The sequence below is a fragment of the Erithacus rubecula genome (genome assembly GCF_903797595.1).
Source record: "Erithacus rubecula genome assembly, chromosome: 2".
NCBI lineage: Eukaryota > Metazoa > Chordata > Aves > Passeriformes > Muscicapidae > Erithacus > Erithacus rubecula.
This window is the reverse complement of record NC_136685.1, coordinates 80943530-80966971: the sequence shown is the minus strand read 5'-3', so window position 1 is coordinate 80966971 and position 23442 is coordinate 80943530. Positions and strand designations below refer to the sequence as shown.

The 23442-nt window shown below is 39.1% G+C and overlaps 1 protein-coding gene across 1 annotated transcript in view; it reads left to right on the top strand.

Moving 5' to 3' along the window:
- Positions 1–22167, top strand: part of KCNK5 (potassium two pore domain channel subfamily K member 5) — a 34958-nt gene extending 12791 nt beyond the window's left edge. The window contains exons 2-5 of the mRNA XM_079329355.1: positions 13462–13573; positions 14983–15149; positions 16017–16185; positions 16993–22167. Coding sequence (XP_079185481.1) covers positions 13462–13573; positions 14983–15149; positions 16017–16185; positions 16993–17807 — 1263 coding nt within the window. The 3' untranslated portion in view covers positions 17808–22167. The remainder of the gene's footprint in view (positions 1–13461; positions 13574–14982; positions 15150–16016; positions 16186–16992) is intronic.
- The last annotated feature ends 1275 nt before the right edge of the window (positions 22168–23442 follow it).

Sequence of the window (23442 nt, the reverse complement as noted above, 5' to 3'; positions counted from 1 at the left end):
CCTTACAACTGCTCACTTTCTGGTCAGCGTTGTTAAATTTCACTCCCTCTTCAAGGCTTGATTGCATGTTTGATTTCATGGTATTCAAAGAGCAGCAGATATTTCCAAAGACCTTACTACTCTGTTTTTCTGTCAGCTAACATGAGCAATGCTGGCTTGGCCTCAATTTGACTTAGTGAGGAATTGTGCTTGGTTTGGTTTGGGCTGAACATCCTTCTGAGATTTTATTCTTGAATTTTACTACATGCGAAATGAAGCCTCAGATTTGAACATTCCTTTCAGTATAGGTAGTTTGGGAAAGCAGTGGGAAGTTTCCATGAGGATGGAGAAAGGCAAAACATAGAACTCATTGCAGACCATGAAATCAATAAGCATTATCCAGATCATGCCTGGGCAGTCTACACTACAATAGGTTTCCACAAACACTCGTACACAATGTGAGGACTTTTTAGAAAACACATACATGTGTTTTGACTGAAAATGTCTTATACTGCCTATTTTTAAAACACTATTTTGTAAAATAGGTGCTTATGATGGAAAGCTGCAATGACAAATGTAACTATTGCATTGCATCTTATAAAACAAAAGAACAAAATTATAGAATGGTTTGGGCTGCACCATGTTGCTCAGATTCCTGCTCTGTTTCCCTTGTCAGATAGAATATTTTCATGCAAAATTTGCTTAATCCAAAGAGGACAGCTCTTGTGTTATGTCTGTAGCTGTAACAGCCATTTGTAAACCTTCAGTAGAATGGCACTTGGTACAAATAAGGAGTGCAAATTATCATTACAAAATCAGTAATCTTGACTTGTACTTCTTTTCAGTGTGACCTTAAGGTAAGGCTTCACAAAGTCAGTTGGGAAATGCATCCACTTTGTAGAGCCACTGGTAGATTCAGTAAAGGAAATTATGTGTATTCTATACAGCTCAAACCTTACTTAGAGACCTTCTTGTTAGAAGTATGTCAGAAAAAATGAATCAAGCTCATGCTGCAAAAGTATTAGTCTTCTATTTATCAGTAGAGTTGTTTCTTTTCAAGTAATTTGTTTTGCTCTTCATCATTTGTCTCTCTGTATCCTTCCTTGAGGAGGAGCTCCTGGATGCCTTTGAATGGAGCCACAGAAAATGGTAAAAGAGTAAACACTTTGTCCCAACATCACTCTGAAGAACTCCTCTCTGACTAAGGAGGATTTTACTGGAGGACAAAAATATGCTCCCTGGTGCACTGTAGTAGTAATAAGGACTCCAGATCCAAAATCTTACCTCTAACACCATTGCATTTTATTTACATTAGCTAAACTAATCACTGTTAATCTGGATCTTGGTGTAGGCACAGGGAGGTTCTTATACACTACCATGCTGAATGCTTGATTAACAGCTACTGCCTGGTTTAGAGCCTGTGTTAATTTGCAGCTTAGTTCCACTCAGGCTTATTTTTTTGTTGTTGTTGTTTATTCTAATACCAAACTAGCTTTTTGTTTAAATGGCTTTTGTTTGTGGTCTTGCATTATAGTTTCTGACACAGTACAAAGAAAACTTTGCTATCTCCTCTCACCTTTTATTTTTGCAGTACAACTTGCTTATCTTCTCTAAATAGAATTGGTGACAAAACCTATGTTGTTCTCAAGGGCAATAAGGTCCAGTTTCAAGATATGGAAGTCTTGGAAGTCTCACTGCAGGATAATTCAAGGAGAATTTAAGTTCACAGCATGGACTGAAGTAGGAAATTTAAGAAATTAGATGCATTTTGAACTGTATTTTACTAGTCTGTTGTCTCTATAATGGAAATAAGTCAAATGGTTTTTCTGCAGTTCTCTTCTACAGGGGGGCACTTTCTGTTATTGAGAGCCTTTCCTGGAACTACTGTTTTTCTGTTAATTTTCTGATATTGCAGAAGTTGGGAAGCTAGGAGGGTTGAGTTTGATCTCCATCCATTTGTTTGTCCCACAAGGGATAACTCTCTCATCATTTCAATGGGGATTGTTTCCCAGGATAGTTTCCACTCACTTTAAAACTCTCAGTCTTTGTTCTCCATGCCAAGTGACACACAAAAAATGTGCACTTGCATCTTGGGAAGCATCATATCCTCAGGAAAACTCTCTTGATTAGGTTTATTACTCAGCTGTAACTTTCCCTGCAAAACCCAAGCTTGTCAATATACTTTGTGATGTTTGTGTCCACCTTGGAGGGATGGAAAAGGTGGTGGTGCTAGTTTCCAGAACTGATTGAGCAGCTAATCGTGCACAATGTTACACAATATTAAGATTGTTTCTCCAAGTAGAAGCAACCCTAAGAACTTCTTGTAAATAGAGGAGAATTCATTGCAGTGATCAGCATTTACATCTATGTGAATTACTAAAATGGCTAGCACGTGAATGTCTGGTTTTAATTGGGGGGTAGGAGGTTGTGGGTGAAGTGTGTGCTGGGGAAAAGGAGGAGAAAAAAATATTCGATATGGCAAATGCTGGCACTTTAGGGTGCTGTAAAATTTTTATCCTCAAGTTTTATATATCTTGTTTCATGCTGCTCATGCTTTGTCTAATTTTGATCATTTATTCAAGCAGGGAATAGCTGCAGAATTATTTACCTTTTCTGTTTCTAAACAATGATGTGGAATTAATTTATCTGTAAACTGACAACTTGTTTCCACTGGACTGTGTCCTGAAATTTCCAGACACATAAATATTATATTTAAGCCACAATTAGAGTTTTATGTGTGTTTCAGGTTCAGGCTTGTAAAAAGATGGTTCTTTACATCTCCTTTAAATTCATGATTTATTGCATGGCCTTGAGATAATAAGCTAAAACCAGAGTAGAGCATATGTCTTCTAAATTTGTATGTAAAAACTTACCCCCCCCCCCCATCTCTGACTAATGAGAGCTATTTCTGGATAATAAATTGAGATTGTGCTTGAAGAACATGATTTTCTGCTGTCTAATATGGGTTAATTAACAGATTGCCTTTCTAAAGGATCACTTAGTCTGATTAAATTTAAATTGAAAAACACGAAAACAGATGAGCACTTAAAAGACTGAAATAAGGAGTGTTTCGATCTGTGACAAACGTGCATTCTCTACCCTCATTCATTTTGCTTACTAGGAAACATGTAGAGAAGAGGACACAGAGACAAAGAGGTGCTTGTGCCTGTACTACTGTCTTTAATGAGACTGCCCTTTGCATGTTAAACCAATTATTTCCTCTCTTCATGGAGTTGTCACTGTCAGCAGTTATGAATTGATAAAGCTCACTGCTTGGTCCCTGCTAAAAATTTATAATTTTAGCATTGTTCCCACAGACACTCTACACTTGCAAATGTGAAAAAGCCCTGAAATGGCCAGATTGAAATTTGGGACTCAGTCCACTGAAGAACTTTCTGCATTGTTTAACATGTGTGTGATTGGTGCTGTGTTCAAATAATGATGCCAAAGAGAAAGGGTGGAAAAGTGCTATCTATCTATCATCAGTGCCTGGGAGAAGGTGTGGGAAAACTCTTTTCCACTTGGCAGAATAATTAGAAAGCAGGTCTATTCTGCAAAGCCAGGATAGATTTTTAAGCCACTAGCCTTAATAAAGGTAGGGAGCTGTGACAGTATTATCTCTTACGTTTTATTTTTAATAGCATTGTATCTAAACACAAATGCTTTTGAAAAACTGCACTCACACACATTTTTTGGAAGGTCTTGGAGACTGTGTGCAATAGTAAAATGTGGTGGGTTGACACTGGCTGGATGCCAGGCACTACCAAAGTCTTTCTATCACTCCCCTCTACAACTGGACAGGAGAGAGACAATACAGTGAAAGGTTTGTGAGTAAAGGACAGGAGGAGATTAGATCACTCACCAATGACCATCACAGACAAAATAGTTTCAACTTGGGGATATTAGCTGAATTTAGTACTAACAAAATCAGAGCAGGATGATGAACAGGAAAATAAATCTTAAAAACACCTTCTTCTCACCCCCCCTTTCATTCACAGGCTCTGTCTCCTCCCACTCAGTGGCTTGGGGACAGGGGATGGGAATTTAGGGTCAGCTCATCACAGGTTGTTCCTGCCCCTGCTCAGGGAGAAGAGTTGTTCCCCTGCTCTGCCATGGAGTTCCTACCCCAGGAGACTGTTCTCCGTGAACCTCTCCAACATGAGTCCGTCTCATGGGCAGCAATTCTCCCTGAACTACTTCAGTGTCACTCTTCAGAGTGACTTCGGGGTCACTCTTTGTGGGGTGCAGTCCTTCAGGCACAGCCTGCTCCAACGTGGGTCCCCCATGGGGTCACAAGTCCTACCAGGAAATCTGCTCCAGTGGGCTCTGTGTGTCTGCACATTCCTGCCAGGACCCTGCTCCAGCTCAGGCCTCCCATGGGCCACAGGCTGCTGTCAGACACGCACCTGCTCTGGTGCAGGGCTCCTTTCACAGGCTGCAGGTGAACTGTGGTGTATCTCTGCATCCATGGGCCTCCATGGGCTGTGGGGGCACAGCTGCCTCACCATGGGCTGCACCATGGGCTGCAGGGGAATCGGCTCCAGAGCCTGCAGCATCTCCTGCCCCTCCTTCTGCACTGACCTTGGGGCCTGTAGGGTAGTTCCTCTCACATTCTCACTCCTCTCTGCTCTGGCTGCAGTTATATCTGGGCAATGACATTTTTTCCTTCTTAACTACATTATCATAGAGGCATTACCATCATTGCCTTGGCCAGTGGAGCTGGCTGGCATTGGCTCTGCTGAAAATGGAGAAAGCCTCAAGCAGATACTCACAGAAGCACCCCCAACTACAAAAGCTTGGCCACACAAACACACAATAGACTCACCCATAGCAAGGATGCTGTTGTCTAGATACTCTTTGTATTTACAGGTAGTTCTGGAATTGGGTAGCATGAATTTTAAGAACAGCTAATGTGATAGAACTTTGGATGTAAATAGGAATTCACTGGTGTATCCAACAAACTCTTTTGCAGAGAGACTTTGGAGCTCATGTTGAGGAGCTCCAGTTTGCCTTGGAGTATGTCAGTGTTCTTTCTCACTTCTGAGCATCTAAATAAACTTTATAGAAGCTTCCTCAGGATTATACTAAATGGTGAATATTCTCAAGTGTAAAGGTATGTGTGTAGGATTAAGATGTGAATGTTTTCTAATCCTCTTCAAACTCAGCTATGCCCTTTGAAGGACATACACAAGGCTTCTTTACAGTGCAGTGGTGCAGTTACTTAGTCATTTTCTCTCTGGTAAAGACCATTTCCATATTTCTCTGTGTTTCGTAGTATCTTGTTTGGGAGTTTCTTGTCTTTGGTGTTCTTACTGGAAATCTGCTGTGTGCTGGTTAATCAGTAAATTAAAATGGATGTTGAGCTCTAATGCACATGCTATTTTCTTCATAGCATGTGCTTAATTACTTTCACGGGAATCTGATTTCAAAGTTCAGTACATGACAAAGTATCCCACTCTGTGCTTTCTCCATGTAAATGGAGATAATACAATACTGCAATAAAACTAGTAAAACTGCTTTAAATGAAAAGAAGTGCTAGTCACACTGAAGTCTCAGAACAGGACTTTTCCCACTTAAAAATAAATCAATAACGAATTGTGGCAAAATGACTTAAATAAGAAATCAGGAACAAGACATGTAAAGAAACCCTCTGGGTGTTCTGTGTTCTAAACTAACAGCCAAAAATGATGTCTAGTTTGCTGTCTGTTGTATCACAAAACTATGCAGAGAGAAAACCAGGCATGTATTTACATGCATTCTTTAAATATCAGGCTCAGATGTAGGGACAGCTTTGTATGAAGTGGCATTTGCTGGAGGCTCAATTAGGTAAGAAAAATTCTGCTTAGGTGAAGGCACAAGCTCCTGACAGACCAAAGTAAAGCATAATGAAGGGAAAGCAATAGAGTGTCTTGGTTCTGTAATTCATTTATGCATTGAGAAGCACTGTTGCATGAACAGAATAAAACACTAAGAAGTTGGCTGGGTAAATGAAGAATCAACAAGGTTAGCCAAATTTTTTCTGCAGAGCAAGTTCAATCTTGTTATAACCTTTTGGATAAAGTGTGTTATATACAATGCATTCGAACTCTACATACACATTTCTGTTTTGTATGCTGTAAGATACTGGTGGATCATTTAAAGTCACTTGTAGCAAATTTAAATAACTTTAATAATTTCCTTATTAAAAGCACACAAATAAGAACCACTCACATGCTGAAGCAGTTAAAAACCAAAACTTCTTTGAGTTTTTTTTTTTTCTCCAAACACTCTGGAAAAGTAAGAAGATAATATTCTATCTGCTGTATTTGTAGAAGTGTGAAAATATAATCTCATTCTGGATTAAATCTTGCTATTGTTGGAAAAAACTCCTTCCTTGAAGTATGTTAATCTATATTTTGCCAAGATTTTTTTCTCCTACTGGGAATTTTTAAAACTTTGTTCTTTGATAAGAGAACTATATTTTAAGACTAAACTGTTGATTGAAAAATGCAAAATATGTATGTACTTGCAATAGCACTTGCACTGCATTTATAAAGCAGTTGGTTTTGACAGCAAGGGGAAAACTTATCCTCTGCTATTTGCCGTAGATCTACACAGAGTGTAAACCTGGGGAATAACACTTACTTTCCAGGGTTTGTTTTTATTTTTTTCTTCTATTTCAATTCATAGATAAGGGGGGAGGAATCCTGCATATTTGTAGTGATTGCTCTAGTTTTTTGCATAATTTTCATGTATTCTTTTGGTTATGTGTGTTGTTTACATCTGTCAACATCAAGCATGAAGCTTGTGAAGTTTCTGTTCTTCTAGAAGTGAAAGTTAACGTTATTCCCCCAATGACTACTTCCTATTTTTTCCTTCAGTTTCAACTTTGACTTTGTGGTAGGTGGCTACTATCCACAACTCCATTGTCCTGTTAGAAACAAGCTATTTCTGCCTTGGATTTTGTTTGTTAAAACAGACTATACAAGTTCTAGGATTATCAAGAGCTTTGCAGAACCTAGTTTAATATAGGCCAGCTGGGTATTCACTGCCTTATGCTTAGTTGATCCGGAATCAGACTTGTGTAGTCAACTGATGTACTCTTCACTTAATGTGGAATTTATTAATTCCCACCATCCTTCTGTAATGCAGGTGCTGCTGACTCATATCCTGCACCTCTTGCCCCAACCACCTTCCAGCTCAACTCTCTGCATAGGTCAGTAAAGGACAGTAAAACTTTCACAGGTTAGCAAGACACAAGGGTGTTGCCTGTCAGACTGAGACAATGTGGTTCATTTGTCTTATTTTTCTTTCTCAAAAAAGGTCGCAAACCATTCCCACAGAAGAGAAGTAGGAAATCCAGGACTCAGCTAAAAGACTTCTTTTTACATCTGGCGTGGTTCTTGCCCTGACAAACATGAAATTCATACTGCAAACACAGATAATGCTGAGAGGGAAATGAGAGGTCAGCTGTCCTAAGTCCTGCTGGTTCGTGTAATCCTGCAGAGACTGTCAAGTGGCAAAGGCAGCCTCAAAGGCTTGTCCCCTTGGCCCTGTGTGCTGGCCCTGATCGTATTGCCAGCGTGATTCAGCTGGGAGCTTGAGTCCAAGCGAGCAGTTAGGGTAAGTCTGTCATTACACTAGAGGTGGCAGTGAAAAAAATTACAAGGACCATAATTGTGTGTTTTTCTGGTGGCTTTGAGCTGCTCAGAAGGGGAGGGTGGTTACTACCATCCTTTCCTGAGAACTCTTGCCTTGAGCAGATTACATATTAAAGGTGCCAGGTGCCAAGTGGCAGAAACTTGTCCAGATAGGGTGCTGCTGTTTTGTATTCTAGGCTGTGTGGGTTTTTTTGTATTCTAATCCTTAAAGAATTTTTTTTTTCCATTCCAAGAAGTGATGAGCTTCCATTTCTGTGCACTGACACGTGTAGAGCAGCCGTTCTAAAGATGACATGGGAATAGCTGATTTTTCTGCTGCCTCGATGAAATCATTTCACCGTATGTGAATTCTCTCGGCTTTCTGCAGCTCTGCCACGTTGTGTCTCTGGCTACCAAAGAAAGCAGCGTGGCACAGCAAGATTTTCTTAGCAGAACTGCATCTGTCTTTGAGGTTGGGAAGAGAGGTGAAAGAGTATATAGGTTAATATGAAGTCTTTATAGAACTCAAACAGGAAATTTTAATAAAACATTACTTGTGTACACCTCATATATCTAGTCATGAAAAGTAATTGGGGAGAAAAAGGTTTTTATTCATTGGTAAAATCATTAGTTGCATAGTTGGCTTCATTTTCCCCTTCCTAACCCAAAACTCAATTTGCCAAGGTATTCCAGAGAGGAAAATATTTTCTCTGATGGACAGTATCTTCCATTCAGTTGGGGCACTCGGGGGTAGAGAGTGGAAGCCAATCACCTTCAATAACTACATTGTTTGTTGTTTTCTCTTTCTCTTTTCTGACAATAACTCAGAACAATGCATTCTGGTATTTAGTATTACATTAGATATGTATTTGTTGTTTAACAACTAAACACATAAACTTATCCAGTGGTTGAGCTATGACAGCTGTACGCCAGGATTAATATAGTCTAGTTTAACTGTGAATCTACAACTTCATCTAGCTATAAAATACTTACAAAATTCAGGCTATGCCTATGAAATAGGTTCTGCTGCTTTTAATGTGCAAGCAGGTATCAAAGTGCAATATGCCAACAGGACAGGAAACTTCTGGCCATGGCCACTGTGCTGGCTATCTACATAATGAGTCTGAGGAAGCTGTCCTGCCAATCTAGCTGTGGCCACCCAGGCATTTGTTCCTTCAAAAGGGTTACTGGCTGAGAGAGTTTTTTTTCTCTTTACATACATATAGACAATCCTGAGACAATATTATCCAGGTCAGCAGAATTTTGTAATATATATTCCAACCTTGGAGTCTTAACATGTGACTTAGGTTTTTATTGGAAAGATATTCATTAGCAATTAAATATGGTTTTATTGCATTTAAAGATATGATTATTGTAAACAGCTGACTGCTACTGTAACTTTATAACTGGAGCCAGAAAACCTAAATCACTGTAAAACCCATGTGGGACAGTAAAAGGGTGTGCAATTTGCATTGCATGGATTTTAACTGTTTATGTAAAGTCACTACGAGTTCTTTTAGGCTTTTTGTTCATAGAACTGCTTGTACCACTTCACCTATCTGTTTAACCCTGCTGCTACTGGTTTTAGTTAAAACTGAAATCTAGTTAAAAATGAACTAAAAACTGAATCTAGTTAAAGATGAGCAGTGTGCTGTTCATCTGATAGTTTAAATTTAAAATTTATTACCCAGGACAATTTTATTGTGATTGGCTAAGTTGTCAATATTATACGTACCTATGATTAGATAGCTACTGCACTTTCCTGGTTTCTTCAAATTGTAAAAAAATATTTAGATGTTAAAGTGAAAAAAGATTGATGATAAAGCTTTATTCCTTGTAGGAAGGTTTCTAAAATACTTGGTAGATTCGAAATGGTGTTTTTCAGTGCACTAAATCTTTATATCCTTGATTAAAGAACATAAGAAGGAAGCAAAATTACTCCTGTGTTCCTTTGGAGTCAGAAGTGAGGACAAAGCCTCAAAGGATGCAGTTGTTGGTTAAATGGATTCAGTTTTTGGATCTACTAGCTGAGCTGTGGTTGTCCATTACCCTGTAATGCTGTTGAGAGTAGAATGAAAGCCATTGGGTCTAATTTCAGGCTTAATAGTTCAATTACATCTCCTTTCTTGTGGAAAAACAGCATTTGAAAAGACAATTGTTCACACCCTGGGAGAACCTTAAAGCTGCCATTAGATGCTTTGAATAAATGGGAGGCTTTAGCCTCTTCAAAAGAGACCTGCTGTTCATCCTGTATGTATGGGTGCCTGAGGGGCAGGATCTGTTGCTCTAGTTTATATATAGCCGGTTTATTGTCTTCTGTCTTCAGTCTGGTGTATTCTCTATCTGGCCACAAATACCTTAGAAGTCCTTTTTTTCTTCCTGTTGCTTATTGTCATCAGACCCAACTGTTCCTTACGAGAGTATCTGAAAGTTTTCTTGCACTCCTTAACTCTCAGAATAAAATCATTAGTGGTGTGTGACCTATATGGGCCAAGACTTTGCCTTGCTGTTTTTAAATTTGTTTTGAGAACTTCCCAGCCTTACTCTTACTCATATAGAAGGGATTCAAGTGGCAGGTGCCTAAAACATCTGAGAGAAATTCCTCTTCTTGGTCCAAGACGGAGGAGATTTAACAACTATTTCCTGTGAAACCTGATCAATCTGGAGTTCCCCTGGTCATCAGAGGGTTAATAAAAATGTCACCAAAGGCAGGAAACACAAGGCTGTATTGGAGCAGTGCAAGGATTTGTGGAAAAATTGTGAGGTATCTTGCAAATGGAGCTTATTGTCTGCTTGATTACTTTCAAATTACATCCCTATTTCTACTTCTGTTAATGTCACCACAAGAGGTAGCAGTTTTAAGTCTGTTTAACTTTCAACAGTAACACCAGAGTCTCTAAAACTTCTTCCCCTTTTTCCTTTGCCAAGAAGCAGAACTGGAGTTGTAGGGAATGAGGGAAAAGAGGGGTTTTGATTCTGTGAGGCAAAAGACAAACACACATTTGGCTGAAAATGCAGTCCTGCCTTTATCAGTATGAATTGTCTTGAGGTGAGACCTATGGCGATGTATAAATTATGAGTTATTTTCAGCTTTTGCATTTGAGCGTACTTGAAAAGATATTTTTAAATTACATCTTTCAAAATACTAAGAACACTTGCACCATCTACCCTCTTCTTCCTCTTCTTCCTCTTCTTCCTTGCTTCCTATTTTACAATCCAAAGACTGGAGGAAGTTTTCTGTAGTTTAAGAAATCAAGCACAGCCTTCTTGGGGCATTCTGTATCCTAGCATATGAAAACAAAGTCATCTCTGACATTAGAGCCTAACACATTTGCCAAGCAAAAGCAACAAACTTGTTTGCAGTTCAGTTGTATAGTGTCCAGTCAATTTTTTTTTTGTTTGTTTTAAGCCAAAATCTTTAATTATTTCAGTATGGGCAAAAGTTATGCTGCTCGGAAAGCAGCTACATATTTCCCACAGCACCAAAGCTATCTAAGCATGTTCTGTGACTTTGTTCCTGCAGTAGGGATGCATATAGTGCATTCAGACTTATTGCAGGCATAAAGTAAATTAAAAGACTGGACTGTAGATCATAGAAAATTGTGTGCCAATAGCTGTGTGAAAATAGGGACAGGAAGAGGGTGTCATCTGTGTCTGGAGAATTAATTATCTGTGGTTCTCTATACCAAACTTGCAGAGCTGGCCGTCTCCCCCAAAAATGTTAGCTGCCTGGCTGTGAAGGGCAGCTGTGTGCCACTCAGTCCAGCAGCTTCTTCCCCTCAGATCTGGGCCCTCTTTAGGCCTCCAGACCTCAAATCCTGGCAGGTCTTGACATAACTGTGTGTACTGGGAAACCGAGCTCATGAGGTCAGGCCAAGTGGATAAATGCAATGAGATAATGGCCCATGACAATGGGAGCGGATAGTTCACTTGTGTCTCTTGGAGATCACTTGCTCTGTGAGGAAACAACAACTAAAAAAAATTCCAAGTCTGCTTGTGGAATGGAAAATGACTGGAAAACTAGTGCTTAGTGTTAACATTTAGGCAATGGAAGAAGTCAAAGCATTTTTTCAAGAATAGATAACAGATGGTGTTTTTCAGGTGATATGGATGTCCTTTGGGACTTTCAGGAAGTTCCTCTGCAGACCATGGCATAAATGAGTGATTGTACTTTGACTGGTTTCTACTCAGATGAGCTCTTGTAATCCTTTTTTTTTTTGTGGAAGAGGGGTGGCATTGTGTGTTTTACTTGCCTGCTCTCAACTTGCCTGTGTTAGGGCTGCCTCTCATTTGTGTACCATTTTCTTATGATAAATGAGTGCCTTGGTGAGAACTCTCTCATTTTCTATCCAGAGCCTGTAGGCTATGGAAAGACATTGCATCCAGTTTTACACACACTTTGAGTTTACCAGGAGAAAAAAAATCTAATTATTTACCTTCATTCACTTCCAGAGCTTCTTCTTTTATCTTCTGAAACAGCCTGTGTGTTGAAAGTGCATTTTAAATTAAATTGTTTGCATCTTGTCTATGTACAATATATTCACTTTGAGGGCATTTTTATTACAGTAGGAGGGTGGTGATAAGTAATAAGTCTCCAGAATAATTAAAACCTGTGTTAACTTGTATGTGTTTTCAGTAGTGGTTGAATTTCGTGTTGAGTCTCTGCTGAGTCCAAGATCAGATCTTAATCAAGTAGAAAAGGAAGGAAGGGGTGATGGGCGAAGGAAGAGTTGGTTGCAGTTAACCTTTATAAGTTCTTGCCAGTTTAAGATAAACATCACCTGTCATTTTTTATTTCTAAAACAGTTTTTTTTGTTTTTTAAAAGTATATGACTTCTAATTTTTTTAGATATTTAGCTACTGATAGTTTTTATGTTCAACACTTATTGAGGGAGAAATGTAGACAGTGGGTAATGTTGTAAATCAACATTTGGAGATATCTTCACTTTTCTGTGTATGGGTGTAGCCTCAGAGTTTTGTTCAGTGTTAAGACTGAAGGGGAAAAAGCAGAGTAACCTGGTAAGGCTTTAACTGCATCATGATGTGACAGAGTAAAGATTTAAATAACTAGAGGTTTCCCAGAGAGAATATGGTATCTGTTTGGTTTTTTCCTTTTACTTTGGGGAGATAGAAGTGCACTCCAGAATCAGAAAGATGCATGGTTTTGATATGAAATTTTTGCTTTCTGCACTAAATAATAATTAGTGCTTTGCATTCATCATAGCATCCCAGACCTCAGTGTGGGAGAAGAAAAGGGCCTGATTCAAGGACAGTGATTGGAGTCCTGTTGCATAAAATGCTGTGAAAAAAAATGTTGATTTCTCTGTCTTTGAAGAGCACAGTTTTACTCTTTCCTTGTAGAGATGGTTTGACTTTGGTAGAGACAGCAGGTGAATTAACATGAATCACATGAGCTTTGTCAAGGATTCTATGACATTCATACCCAAGTCAAGCTGAGGCATGTAACAGTGTTCTGCAATGGATAGTGGTTCTGAAGATGTCCCTAATATTAAACCAAATTCAAGATCTGCACTGGAGGTTAAGTGCTAGTTTAGTCTGCACAAGTGTTATTTGCTCTCTGGAAGACATCAGTTTGTTTTAAACTTGTAAGTCAAGTAAAAGTTTATCTAATTAAAATCCCCTATTGAAATGTCAGAGCATCTGCATTAATTTTTCTTATGTGAAGCAAGCTTTCAATATTTCATAAAATTATTGTTAGTGAATATACTAGGCTAGCCTTCACAAAACATTCGAGGTTATTTTGAAAGTATGACCTAAAGGGGGGAAACCTGAGAGGGACAGACACATTTCTTTTTTAGGCTGGTAGGATTTTACAAGATTGATTGTTACTTTTTCCTTACAGATTGTGTCAGAGGCTGATGAAGAGGGGGTTGCCATCACTGGGAACAATACTTTCAACAACTGGAATTGGCCTAACGCTGTGATCTTTGCTGCTACTGTGATCACTACAATTGGTAAATATTTACTGTGTCAACCTTCCTAGCTGCAGTTTTCTGTAGGCTCTACGTGTTTGTACTCTTCCATTTCTGTGTCAAGGTAGCCACCAAGTAAAGTTCCCGTGGTTGGAGCTGCCTGAAGTACGTGTTCACCTGCAGATTCATAGAGGAAAAAAACCAAGGGGTTTGGCACTCTGTGTGTGTGTGTGTGTACAGAGGAGAAAACTGTGTCTTTCCAATAAGTAATGGAATAAAGGTGCTGTTGGGGTTGGCTGGTGTCATTCCAGTTCCATTGATTCATGCACTTAAATTTCCAAATCATAAAATTCCAAAACAAAAGCATAGCAAAGTGTTCCATTAAACTAATACCTAAAGCCAGTGCATATGAGGTTTTTGGATTTTATACACACATGTCCTCTTGAGCTACTACTAAATTATCAGTGTTTCTGGCTTGCAGAACTAACTAGACTTTTTATCCACCTCTTAAAAAACAGGTGAAGCAGAACTATTGCTTTTTAAATATCAGTACTGATTTGTGCTTGTAAGACCTTTGCACTGGAAGACTTCTTCCTCCTGTGATATATAGGTTTTCAGAATTCAACATCATTTGCCTTCTGCTTTTACAGAAAAATCTTTTCTACATGGTGTTGTTGCACACTTGGTGCACCTGCAATAAAAAAAAAAAAAAAGGAATGCAAAATAACCAAAGAGGACTGAATGTAGAAGTCTTACTGTTAAACCATATGCAGTACTGTGGTTTTCTTTATTATTTAAAATTCACAATACCCAGCTTGTAATATAACTTAAGAAAAAATGTTGAAGTCAATTGCACACCTAAATAAGAAGACTCTGTCAGAAATTCAGAAAATAGGCTGCTGACTTTAGAACCTGAATCTGTAATGTCCTTTGGGGTTCTGTGATCAGCAAATAGATAAATTCCTTTGAAATATCTTGCACTTGCTTGCCTTGAACTTAACTCCCAAGCCCTTACCCTGCAAAGGTACCAGGTTACAAGTTGAATGTGTATAATGGATCTTTCACCTGGGAGCTAGCTTCAGGATGAATTTTGAGTTTCATTCCATAAAATTAAATCAGTCAAGTTTTAACAGTGCTGCTTAAGATTGGAGCAACATATTAGAAGTTCTGAGATGAGCTTTATTTTCTATTTGTCCCATCCTGTCCAGAAAAAGGTGCAGAAAATCTAGGGAACACTTAAAGTGCAATAATGGAATATGTGTTTGTTAGAGTAGACTTGGAAAGCATCCAGTTTCAGAAGATGAGCAGCTGGAGTAAACTAAATCCCTTTTAGATGGTGAAGTGAGGAGTGCCCAGCACAGTGGGAGCCCAGAGAGTGTTGTTTTGTGCACAGGCAGAGCTGCCTTGAATCCTCTTCAAGAGCACAGGGAGGACATTCTTGTCTCTTTCAGGTTACGGTAATGTTTCCCCAAAGACGCACGCTGGGCGTCTCTTCTGCATATTTTATGGGCTTTTTGGAGTCCCTCTCTGCTTGACGTGGATCAGTGCTCTGGGGAAATTCTTTGGAGGACGTGCCAAGAGGCTGGGCCAGTTTCTGACAAAAAGAGGAGTAAGCCTGGTAAGCCCTTATTTGTTTACCCTTGAACTGTGTAGTGTTGATGCATGAATTAAGCTTAAACTTTTTAACTTGCCTGCTTATCTCATAGTAAATGAGCATTTGCACAAATACAAATTTTACCAAATATTGCATTGAGAGAAATAAAAGAGGGATGGGGTCTGATGTTTTAGTTCTGCAAGAAGTTCAGCAAAATGAGGTCTCATACAAACCTTTGGTACTACTTATTTTGAAGACCTTTAGGACAAATGTTCATGAGGCTCAATTTCACAGACATTTCATTCAACCTCCTCAGGCACAGAAATGAAAATTATCTGTCGTGCTTAGCTCCCACCTGCCTGCGTGCTAGCACAAATATTTCCTGCTGTGCAGCAAATCAGTATTTCATTCTGAGTTACAGGCTTTTGTTGTCTTGTTTGTGGCATTTTGTTGGGCTTTTAGTGATGGTTTGTTTGGGTTTCTTTATCCCCCTCCCTCTTTTCCCCACTGCAAGTGAATTCTCAGTTCTAACTCTGCCCAGAAATGGGAGGCAGTGCAGAGTCATAGTGCCTGGAGAGCACTGGGACTGGTTTAGGTCCTGGTTTCAGAATCAGAGCAAGAAATTTCTTGGGTTTGCATCTGAGAAGAAAGTATCGAAAATAACAGCGAAATCTTTTCTGAGCAAACAGTGGTAAAAATAGGGAGTTCTGCCTAAAGGGAAAAAAAAAATAAAAGTGTGTTTACTTCAGTCACTTCTAGTGATTTCTAATTATGGTGGCTAAATTGTTAGCACAAAACTGAAATATCTGGTACTGTCAGATGATTCTTGGTACCATGGGTGGGGGGGAAAAAATTGAGATCTTTCCCTGACTTTTTGTTTTTTCTTCACAGAGGAAAGCCCAAATTACATGCACGGCTATTTTCATTGTTTGGGGTGTCTTGGTCCATCTGGTTATTCCTCCCTTTGTCTTCATGGTAACTGAAGGATGGAATTACATTGAAGGCCTCTATTTCTCATTTATCACTATCACCACCATAGGATTTGGAGATTTTGTTGCTGGTCAGTAATTGTATTTTATGTATTATTTTGTTGCATGCATAGTGTGGCAAATTTATTTTGAAAAGATGTTTTCTAAGCTTTTCCAGCACATTTTGCAGGATTGAAAATCCATCAATGCTGGGTACTGATCCAATGGACTAGATCTGGCTCTTCAGTGTTGGTGTAGACACCCAAGACCTTATTGGGTTAATTTTGCAGCCAAGTTCTGGAGTTCATAAGTCCTTCAGTTGCCCCAGGTCTTTAGTTCAGGCAAGGAGCTACCCTGCCCACCATATGTTAGTTGTGCACTTTTGAATGGGATCCAGTATAGCAGGATCTGTAGGCATTGGGCAATGCTTTCTACACCTACCTAGAACTAATCAGTGGGGAATCCTGAGCATATTCCCCTCTTCCTCCTAAAGTTCTTCTTTCTCTAAAATCCACTGCTTTGTTCAGCACTTTGGTCCTCGCAAGTGGAACTCTCAATCTTTTTCTCAAGACGGGTACCTATATATACACACTTCAGTGACAGGAAGAAGACTTGTAATTTTCAAACAGGAAAATGTTCACTTTTGTATCTTATAAGAAGAGGATAGATATGCTTCATTTTTATTTTGTTAGTCCGGTGGTCAGAATATGTGTGGCCAAGAAGTGGAAGATGTGGGTTCAGCTTTTTATATAATTTCCCTGTTCTTTACCTCTCTTGCCAGTTTTCAAATAACAAGGCTCTTTCAGTGAGGAAGAGAGCAGTTCTCAGGGTCATAACTTAAAAGGTTTATCAGCTGTGAGTCTTCTTTCAGTAATGTTGTTGTTTTTAATTTCCTGCAGGTGTAAATCCAAATGCAAACTATCATGCGCTTTACAGATATTTTGTGGAGTTATGGATCTACCTGGGACTAGCTTGGCTCTCACTCTTTGTTAACTGGAAGGTCAGTATGTTTGTGGAAGTCCACAAAGCAATCAAGAAACGGCGGAAAAAAAGAAAAGAGTCATTTGACAACCATCCTCGGTCTAAAAAACCCCTTCAGATGGGCACCTCAAAGGATGTCAACATTTTCAGCTTTCTTTCAAAGAAGGAAGAGACCTACAATGACCTTATAAAGCAAATTGGGAAGAAGGCCCTGAAGACAAGCAATGACAAAATGATTATAGTGGAAAATGCCAAACAAATGAATGCCAGTATAGATGTTCAGGTGACTTACACAAAGACAGAGTCATTTGAGTATGATGAGGCTTCCCTGGACATTCAGAATGGTCACGTACTGAGACCACTCCATAACAAACGTATTGGAGACAGCCCTCTAGAAGGAACCATGTTTGTGAACCAGCTGGACAGGATTAGTGAAGAAGAAGGTGAAGTGTGGGATTCCAGAGACTATCGACCCTTAATATTTGAGAATGCCAATATAACATTTGTAAATGAAGATGATGATGAAGAGGAAGATATCTCAGATGATGAGGAAACATCAAAATCCTCTATGGATGATAATCTTGCAGAGGAATCTGAAGCTGCAAAAAAACTGGTAAAATTCCCATCCTCTGATGAGTCTACCTTTACCAATAATGAGCTAGAACTTTCTGTGCCTTATGAACAACTGATGAATGAATATAATACAGTAAGCAATGTGAAGGCTGCTACGTGAAGCATGGACAATGGTTTTCCGAAATGGTCAGTGCATATTGAACACAGAGCAAGGAGAAAAGTAGATTTGCAGTTTCTCCTGTCTCTTCGAGAACAAAAACAAGTCCCAAACTAAGAAACTCCAGTATGCTTTTCCCATCCTAAGTTGGCTTCTGAGCCCGTCAGCTTTGCTTTTCTGAAAGACTTGTAAAATAACAGTTGAATTTGGAGTCCTACTCCTTCTTTGGATTTTATGGTTCTTGAACAAAATAGAAAAGACTAGTTAATACACTGGATCTGCTCTGAGTTCATGCATTTCATTGAGGAAATATTTTGGGAGTGTAACTATACTTTTGCAAGACTGTTTTGGGCATCAGATATGTTCGGTTACTCCATTAGCCTTTCACCTCTGAAAACCTGGATTTGAATCCTGCTTTTATCACAAATGAAATCAAGGGGATTGCCCATTGCTGAGTTGTTACCGCCAAAAATACGGCGCTAGCACGCTGTACTTAATGAGGAACTTTGGATGGAATGCCAGGACACACAGGTCTGAGCTGAGGTGTGCTGGTGGACTGAGAAGGAAGCTTCTGAAACATCTCTGTAGTGCTTGTCAAATTATAGTGAATTCTAATTTCATAAATAAAATACTAAAATTAATAGTTCCAATGGAATGGATGGAGAAGGAGTCCTCTAACAAGGAAGAATCATCTGGGATGAAGCTTGCCAGTTGGGCTGCTAAGCTGCACATCAGCCCCACACTGTCAAAGAGTCAAGTGACTGGAAGACTGACTGATTAAAGTGTGTATGAGCACAAGCAGGATGCAATGAACTTTTTTAGTGTTGAAAGTGTCCTTCCACTGTCCATTTCCTAAAGGAAATACTTGAATGAACCTTATACAGTATCTGTGTACAGGTGAAATTTTATTGACACTGTTCTTCTTAGGAAAAAATCACCTTGGGAAGCACAGATATTCTCCAAATGCCCTAATGCCTGTTAGAAGGGACCTGTAGCACTGCTGCTGATCTGGGCAGTGTGTTAGTCAGTATTGTTGTTTGATGTTCCTCCCTGCCTTGGTACTTTAGACACGACTTGAATGGGAGATGATTTTTGAAACAGTTGATTACACTTTGTATATTTTTTTTGTTGTTTTTAGAGTTTGACTTACATGCATATATAATGGTTATTCTATCCCACTTGATAGAAGGTTGGGCAGTATCAAACCTTGGGCAAACTGAGATGTGATCAAGTGACTTCAGGCCATAAGGCACTTTTTTTAGAAGGAACTTTGGCTCTAAGCTTCTAAAAGTATTATCTTTTGACTTGGACATGCGCTACTCACTAGAAGGAAACACGTCTGTTCATAACACGTATGCCCAAATTGTTTTGGCTACAAAGAAATTTTACCATGGCTTTATTTTTCTTTCTTTTTCTATATTTATGCATTAACCCTGACAACTCTTTCAAATGAGGCTCTTGATTATATGCTGGCAAAAGGTACTGACTTCAGTTTTATCCAATATATTTGGAACAGAAAATAGCCAAGACCTTTAAACCTTAACATGTCAGGTTCTGCTGATCTGTTTGGTTTTAGAGTATTTAAGTCATTCTGGTATGTCCGAAAGTTTCCAGAGTTCAGCGAACAGTTAAAAGTTGTCTCAGTCTCATTTGCAGTGAAATGCTGGCAGACTCACTAGCTCTGTAAGAAGACCTTATGGAACCTTGCAATGCTAATCTTAAATTACTGGCTATTTCTGATAACTACAAATATTGGCTGCAGCTTCAGTTGCTGGCCTGTTCCACAGAAGAAGGGAGGATATATGAGGAGCTGGTACTCTGGTTGGATGGCCTTTAGATGGGAAGTTTTGAAGTTATCTACTGTGATAACAGTAAGGGAAGAAAAGGGACTGTCTTTACTATCCTGTTTCTTTGCTAGAATTTTCCGCATTTTTTCAAATAGAATGTGAACACAATGGCCAAATTGTGACCAACTTGTGTCTACTTCTGTTATACTAAACAACTGTGGAATCAACATAATTTGATTTTTATTTAATCTGCAATTTATGGTAGTATTGTTGAAGAGAGATTCTCATTTGTAATCAAATTTTATTGTATTTATGCTATTTGGATCAGAGGTGGCTGGATGAATTTGACTTGTATCTGAACAGGAAAGAGGGAGAGCCATATCAAGATGATTCTTACTTATTTCTAGTAAGATACTTTAATCCCACTATTTTAAAATTACTCCAAGCCCTTCAAGTTTTTGTATCTGAAGGGTTGTGGTTGACAGCTGTACTTTATAACTGTAAGAAATGTTAGGTAGGATTATGTGCATATGCACAGGATGCTTGTGTAGTCAGTTTAGCCTTCTCTTTTTTTTAAAATATTTTTTGTTTAAAAAAGTTCACACTAACTTAAAGTGAGAAAGCACTCCATACAGCTTTTGTTGTCCTCCAACTTGTCTTCCATTATTGATGCACAGATCAAAGCTTTAGTAATACTTAGAAAGCTACAGGACAACAAGGAGAGAAAAGACTTTCAGCAAGTGCTTGGAATGTAAAAGCATAGTCCAATCTTCACTTAAAAAACAAGTAAAAAAAAGAAAGAAAAAATTCTCTTTAATATTGAAATAATACAACCCAGACACTTGGCTGGGCTGCTCTGATTGGGAGGGGATGTTGCACACTGGAACCCAGACTCTGTTCTGCGTAGCAAAGTGCACTTGTACGCCAGAGCTGAGAATAGATGGGATCTGTTTCATATTATCAAGCTAGATGTGGCTCTCTGGCCTTTCCCAGTGTAGTCAGCATAGACTGTAAGTCTGCATAATAAGTATCGTGGGATTTGAAGTAATAGTTTAAATTTATTAAAACAAAGTACAATATTCCCAGTTTTTTGGGGAAACATGATCACACCTCACAAAACTGTTCTCAAGATATCCCACCGTGTGCCTTAATGTAATCTTAACACTGGGAAAAAATTCCTCTTTACACAGGGGCCAACAGAATTGGTCTCATTAAGCCCTACATGTTTCAGAGTTTTGGAGGGGTTTAGTTGGTGCATAGCTTTCATAGTGGCTCTCTCCAAAAAGCTGAACCATTCCCAGGGTTTTTAAAATTATGGTGCCATATCAGAAGTGCCAAAGTGCTAAACAAGACAGATTTTTGCCTGCCTGTCTTCCACATCTTGAGAAAAGCAGCTGCCTGGGGATTCTAAACTAATGTCTTTCTGCCTTCAGATTTACATGTAGTGACTTAGAGGGGTGTCCAGGCTGGATTTTGTTCTATTCAGTTCCGTAAGTGTCCCTGAGTAAATTCCCCAGTGCTACCTGCTTATGTCTTATAGTTATTTCAATTATTTGGTCAATTTGGAAACATATTCTTTGGATGCCAGTTGATTTCATTTGGCTAACTAATAATGTTAACAGTTTTCTTAAAGCTGTGGAATTTATTTTATAGGTGAGACAGATCTCTTCCTGGAAAGAGAGAAAAGGGGGATTTTTAAACAAGGAAGACGCTTAAAAACATGTATAAGGAAGGGATGGAATAGCAGTGCAAACTCTTCTTTCTAGCTTTTGCCTACAAGTAGTTTTTATTTCCAGCCACATCATGTGAAGGATGGGTTCACTTACTAATTTTGCCAAGATGAGCCAGTACTTTCAATTTTATTCTTTTTTTTCAAAAATTAAATCCTGAAACGTGACCATGGAAGCCTGTTCCTACAAAAGGCCTTTTAAGTGCTATAAGACTATGTGACCCCATTCTTCATGACATTGTTGTGATGCTTCTTGGGTTTGTGTTGTGCTATTGAATCCTGTTTTTACCAGAAGGGCATCACTTTCAGATACCTGTCTCAATTCAGGCAGCCTGACACATCTGATACACTGGTACAATGTCACTGAGGAAATACAAGATCGGAGTGTCACATTTTTCTGAACTAATGATTCGTGAATCTGTTGCTGGCAATGGATATCACAGAGCACGCAGAATGAAAACCAGGCTGATAACAGATCCATGGTAACACAGCTGCATATGCGAAGATTTTCTTTTTTCCTCCAGTTGATCTGGGAGAGAGTAGAGACAGACGAGGAGAGCAAAAAGCAATATGTCTGTTGACTAAACAAAAGAACTTTGTAGACATGTAATTTTTGTGCCTCGTGGGATTTATTCCATTTGTGATGGATTTAGCTTTTAAAAATGAGCTTGTCTTTCATACAGCTTTTGACATTTGTGCAGTTCTGACTTTTATCACTCCATAATATGCCTGTCTGTCTGTTCTTTGTTGCTGATTGTCACTGGAATCACACTGTATGTAAATATTTGCTAAGTCTTTGTAAAATGTAATTTATTTTAATATTTTGCAATAAAAAATTTACAATTTATCCTCTTCGTCATGAGAAGAATGGTAATCAATATTTCTTTTTACAACTACCTACACTCGTAATGCACCTTACAGATGAGACTGGTCCTGGCCCAAAGATCTGGAAGGTAAAGAGCCAAAAAAGCCAGTTGTTTTATCCAGGCAGATGCCTGAACTTGTATGGGATATTGATGACTTCAGTTCAATGGCATCTGGTCTTCAATTAGATACAGCATAGCTAAGTGTTATTCAATGTGGATTTTGGACAGTTGTTGAGAAATAAACTGAAGTTTATTTTAAGGGCTGTGTTTTATCAGTGGGCTGCTTTTAAAGAAGATGCACAGAGATGGGAAGTGTTAGAATTAATCAGTACCGTGATAAAATAAATTGGGCATTTATGACTGGTATCTGAATCTCATGCCAGAGCTATTAAAATATCTGAGTAGCTGTTTATGAATTTTCACAATATTTCTAGTAGTTCTAGCATTTCTAATGCTCACCATTTTTCAGGCTAGAAGTATTTACAGTCCTTCAACTCCAACAATTCCCTTGGCAACACACTGGAAAATAGATAACTGCCTGCCTTAACAAGCAGCAAAATGTGACTTGGTGGTACCCATGGTAGAGATGGAGCCATCTGAAGAAACTGGGACAGCCTCAGCCTGAGGAGGAAGAGCCTGAACCTTGAGTGGAATTGAGCTGAATGGAATTGCTGAGGCACGAGCTAGGAGAGTGAGGAGGTGCATGGGCATGGGAGCAAAGGGGGAATGCTGTCAGATTTGAGTGAGGATAGCCAGCCTCTGCTTTTCCTCCAGCCACACAACAGAAGCAGTGAAGGAGGAAGTGCCTGACTGGTGACTGATGCCAAAAAGAGCCAAAGAGGGAGGTGGCAGCTCCTCATGGAGCTGAGGGCAGCACATAGCATGGAGTCTGGTAAGCACCCAGTAATATTTCTATCAGCTCCCAGCAGGTTGGAGACCATTGTTCACCTTCTGCCCTCGGAATTTTAGTAGTGTCATTAATTTATAGAGGGGAGGGTAGCAAGAAGTAGGAAAACAGGACAAACCTGTATCTGTTACAGGCTGTTCTTATGGTCCATGCCTGGCAGGCGATCTCTGAACACAATAGCTTAATAGATAGATAAAATCACAGAGCAGCTGGCACTTAAAAAGCCTGATATGTTTTCACTGCATGTGTGTCGTAGGCCTTTACAGTGCCCAGTGCAACATGATACCAGCAACCTGCAGCTTGTGGACACAGAACTCAAACTTTTAATTCTGAGAGATGAAGATAGTAA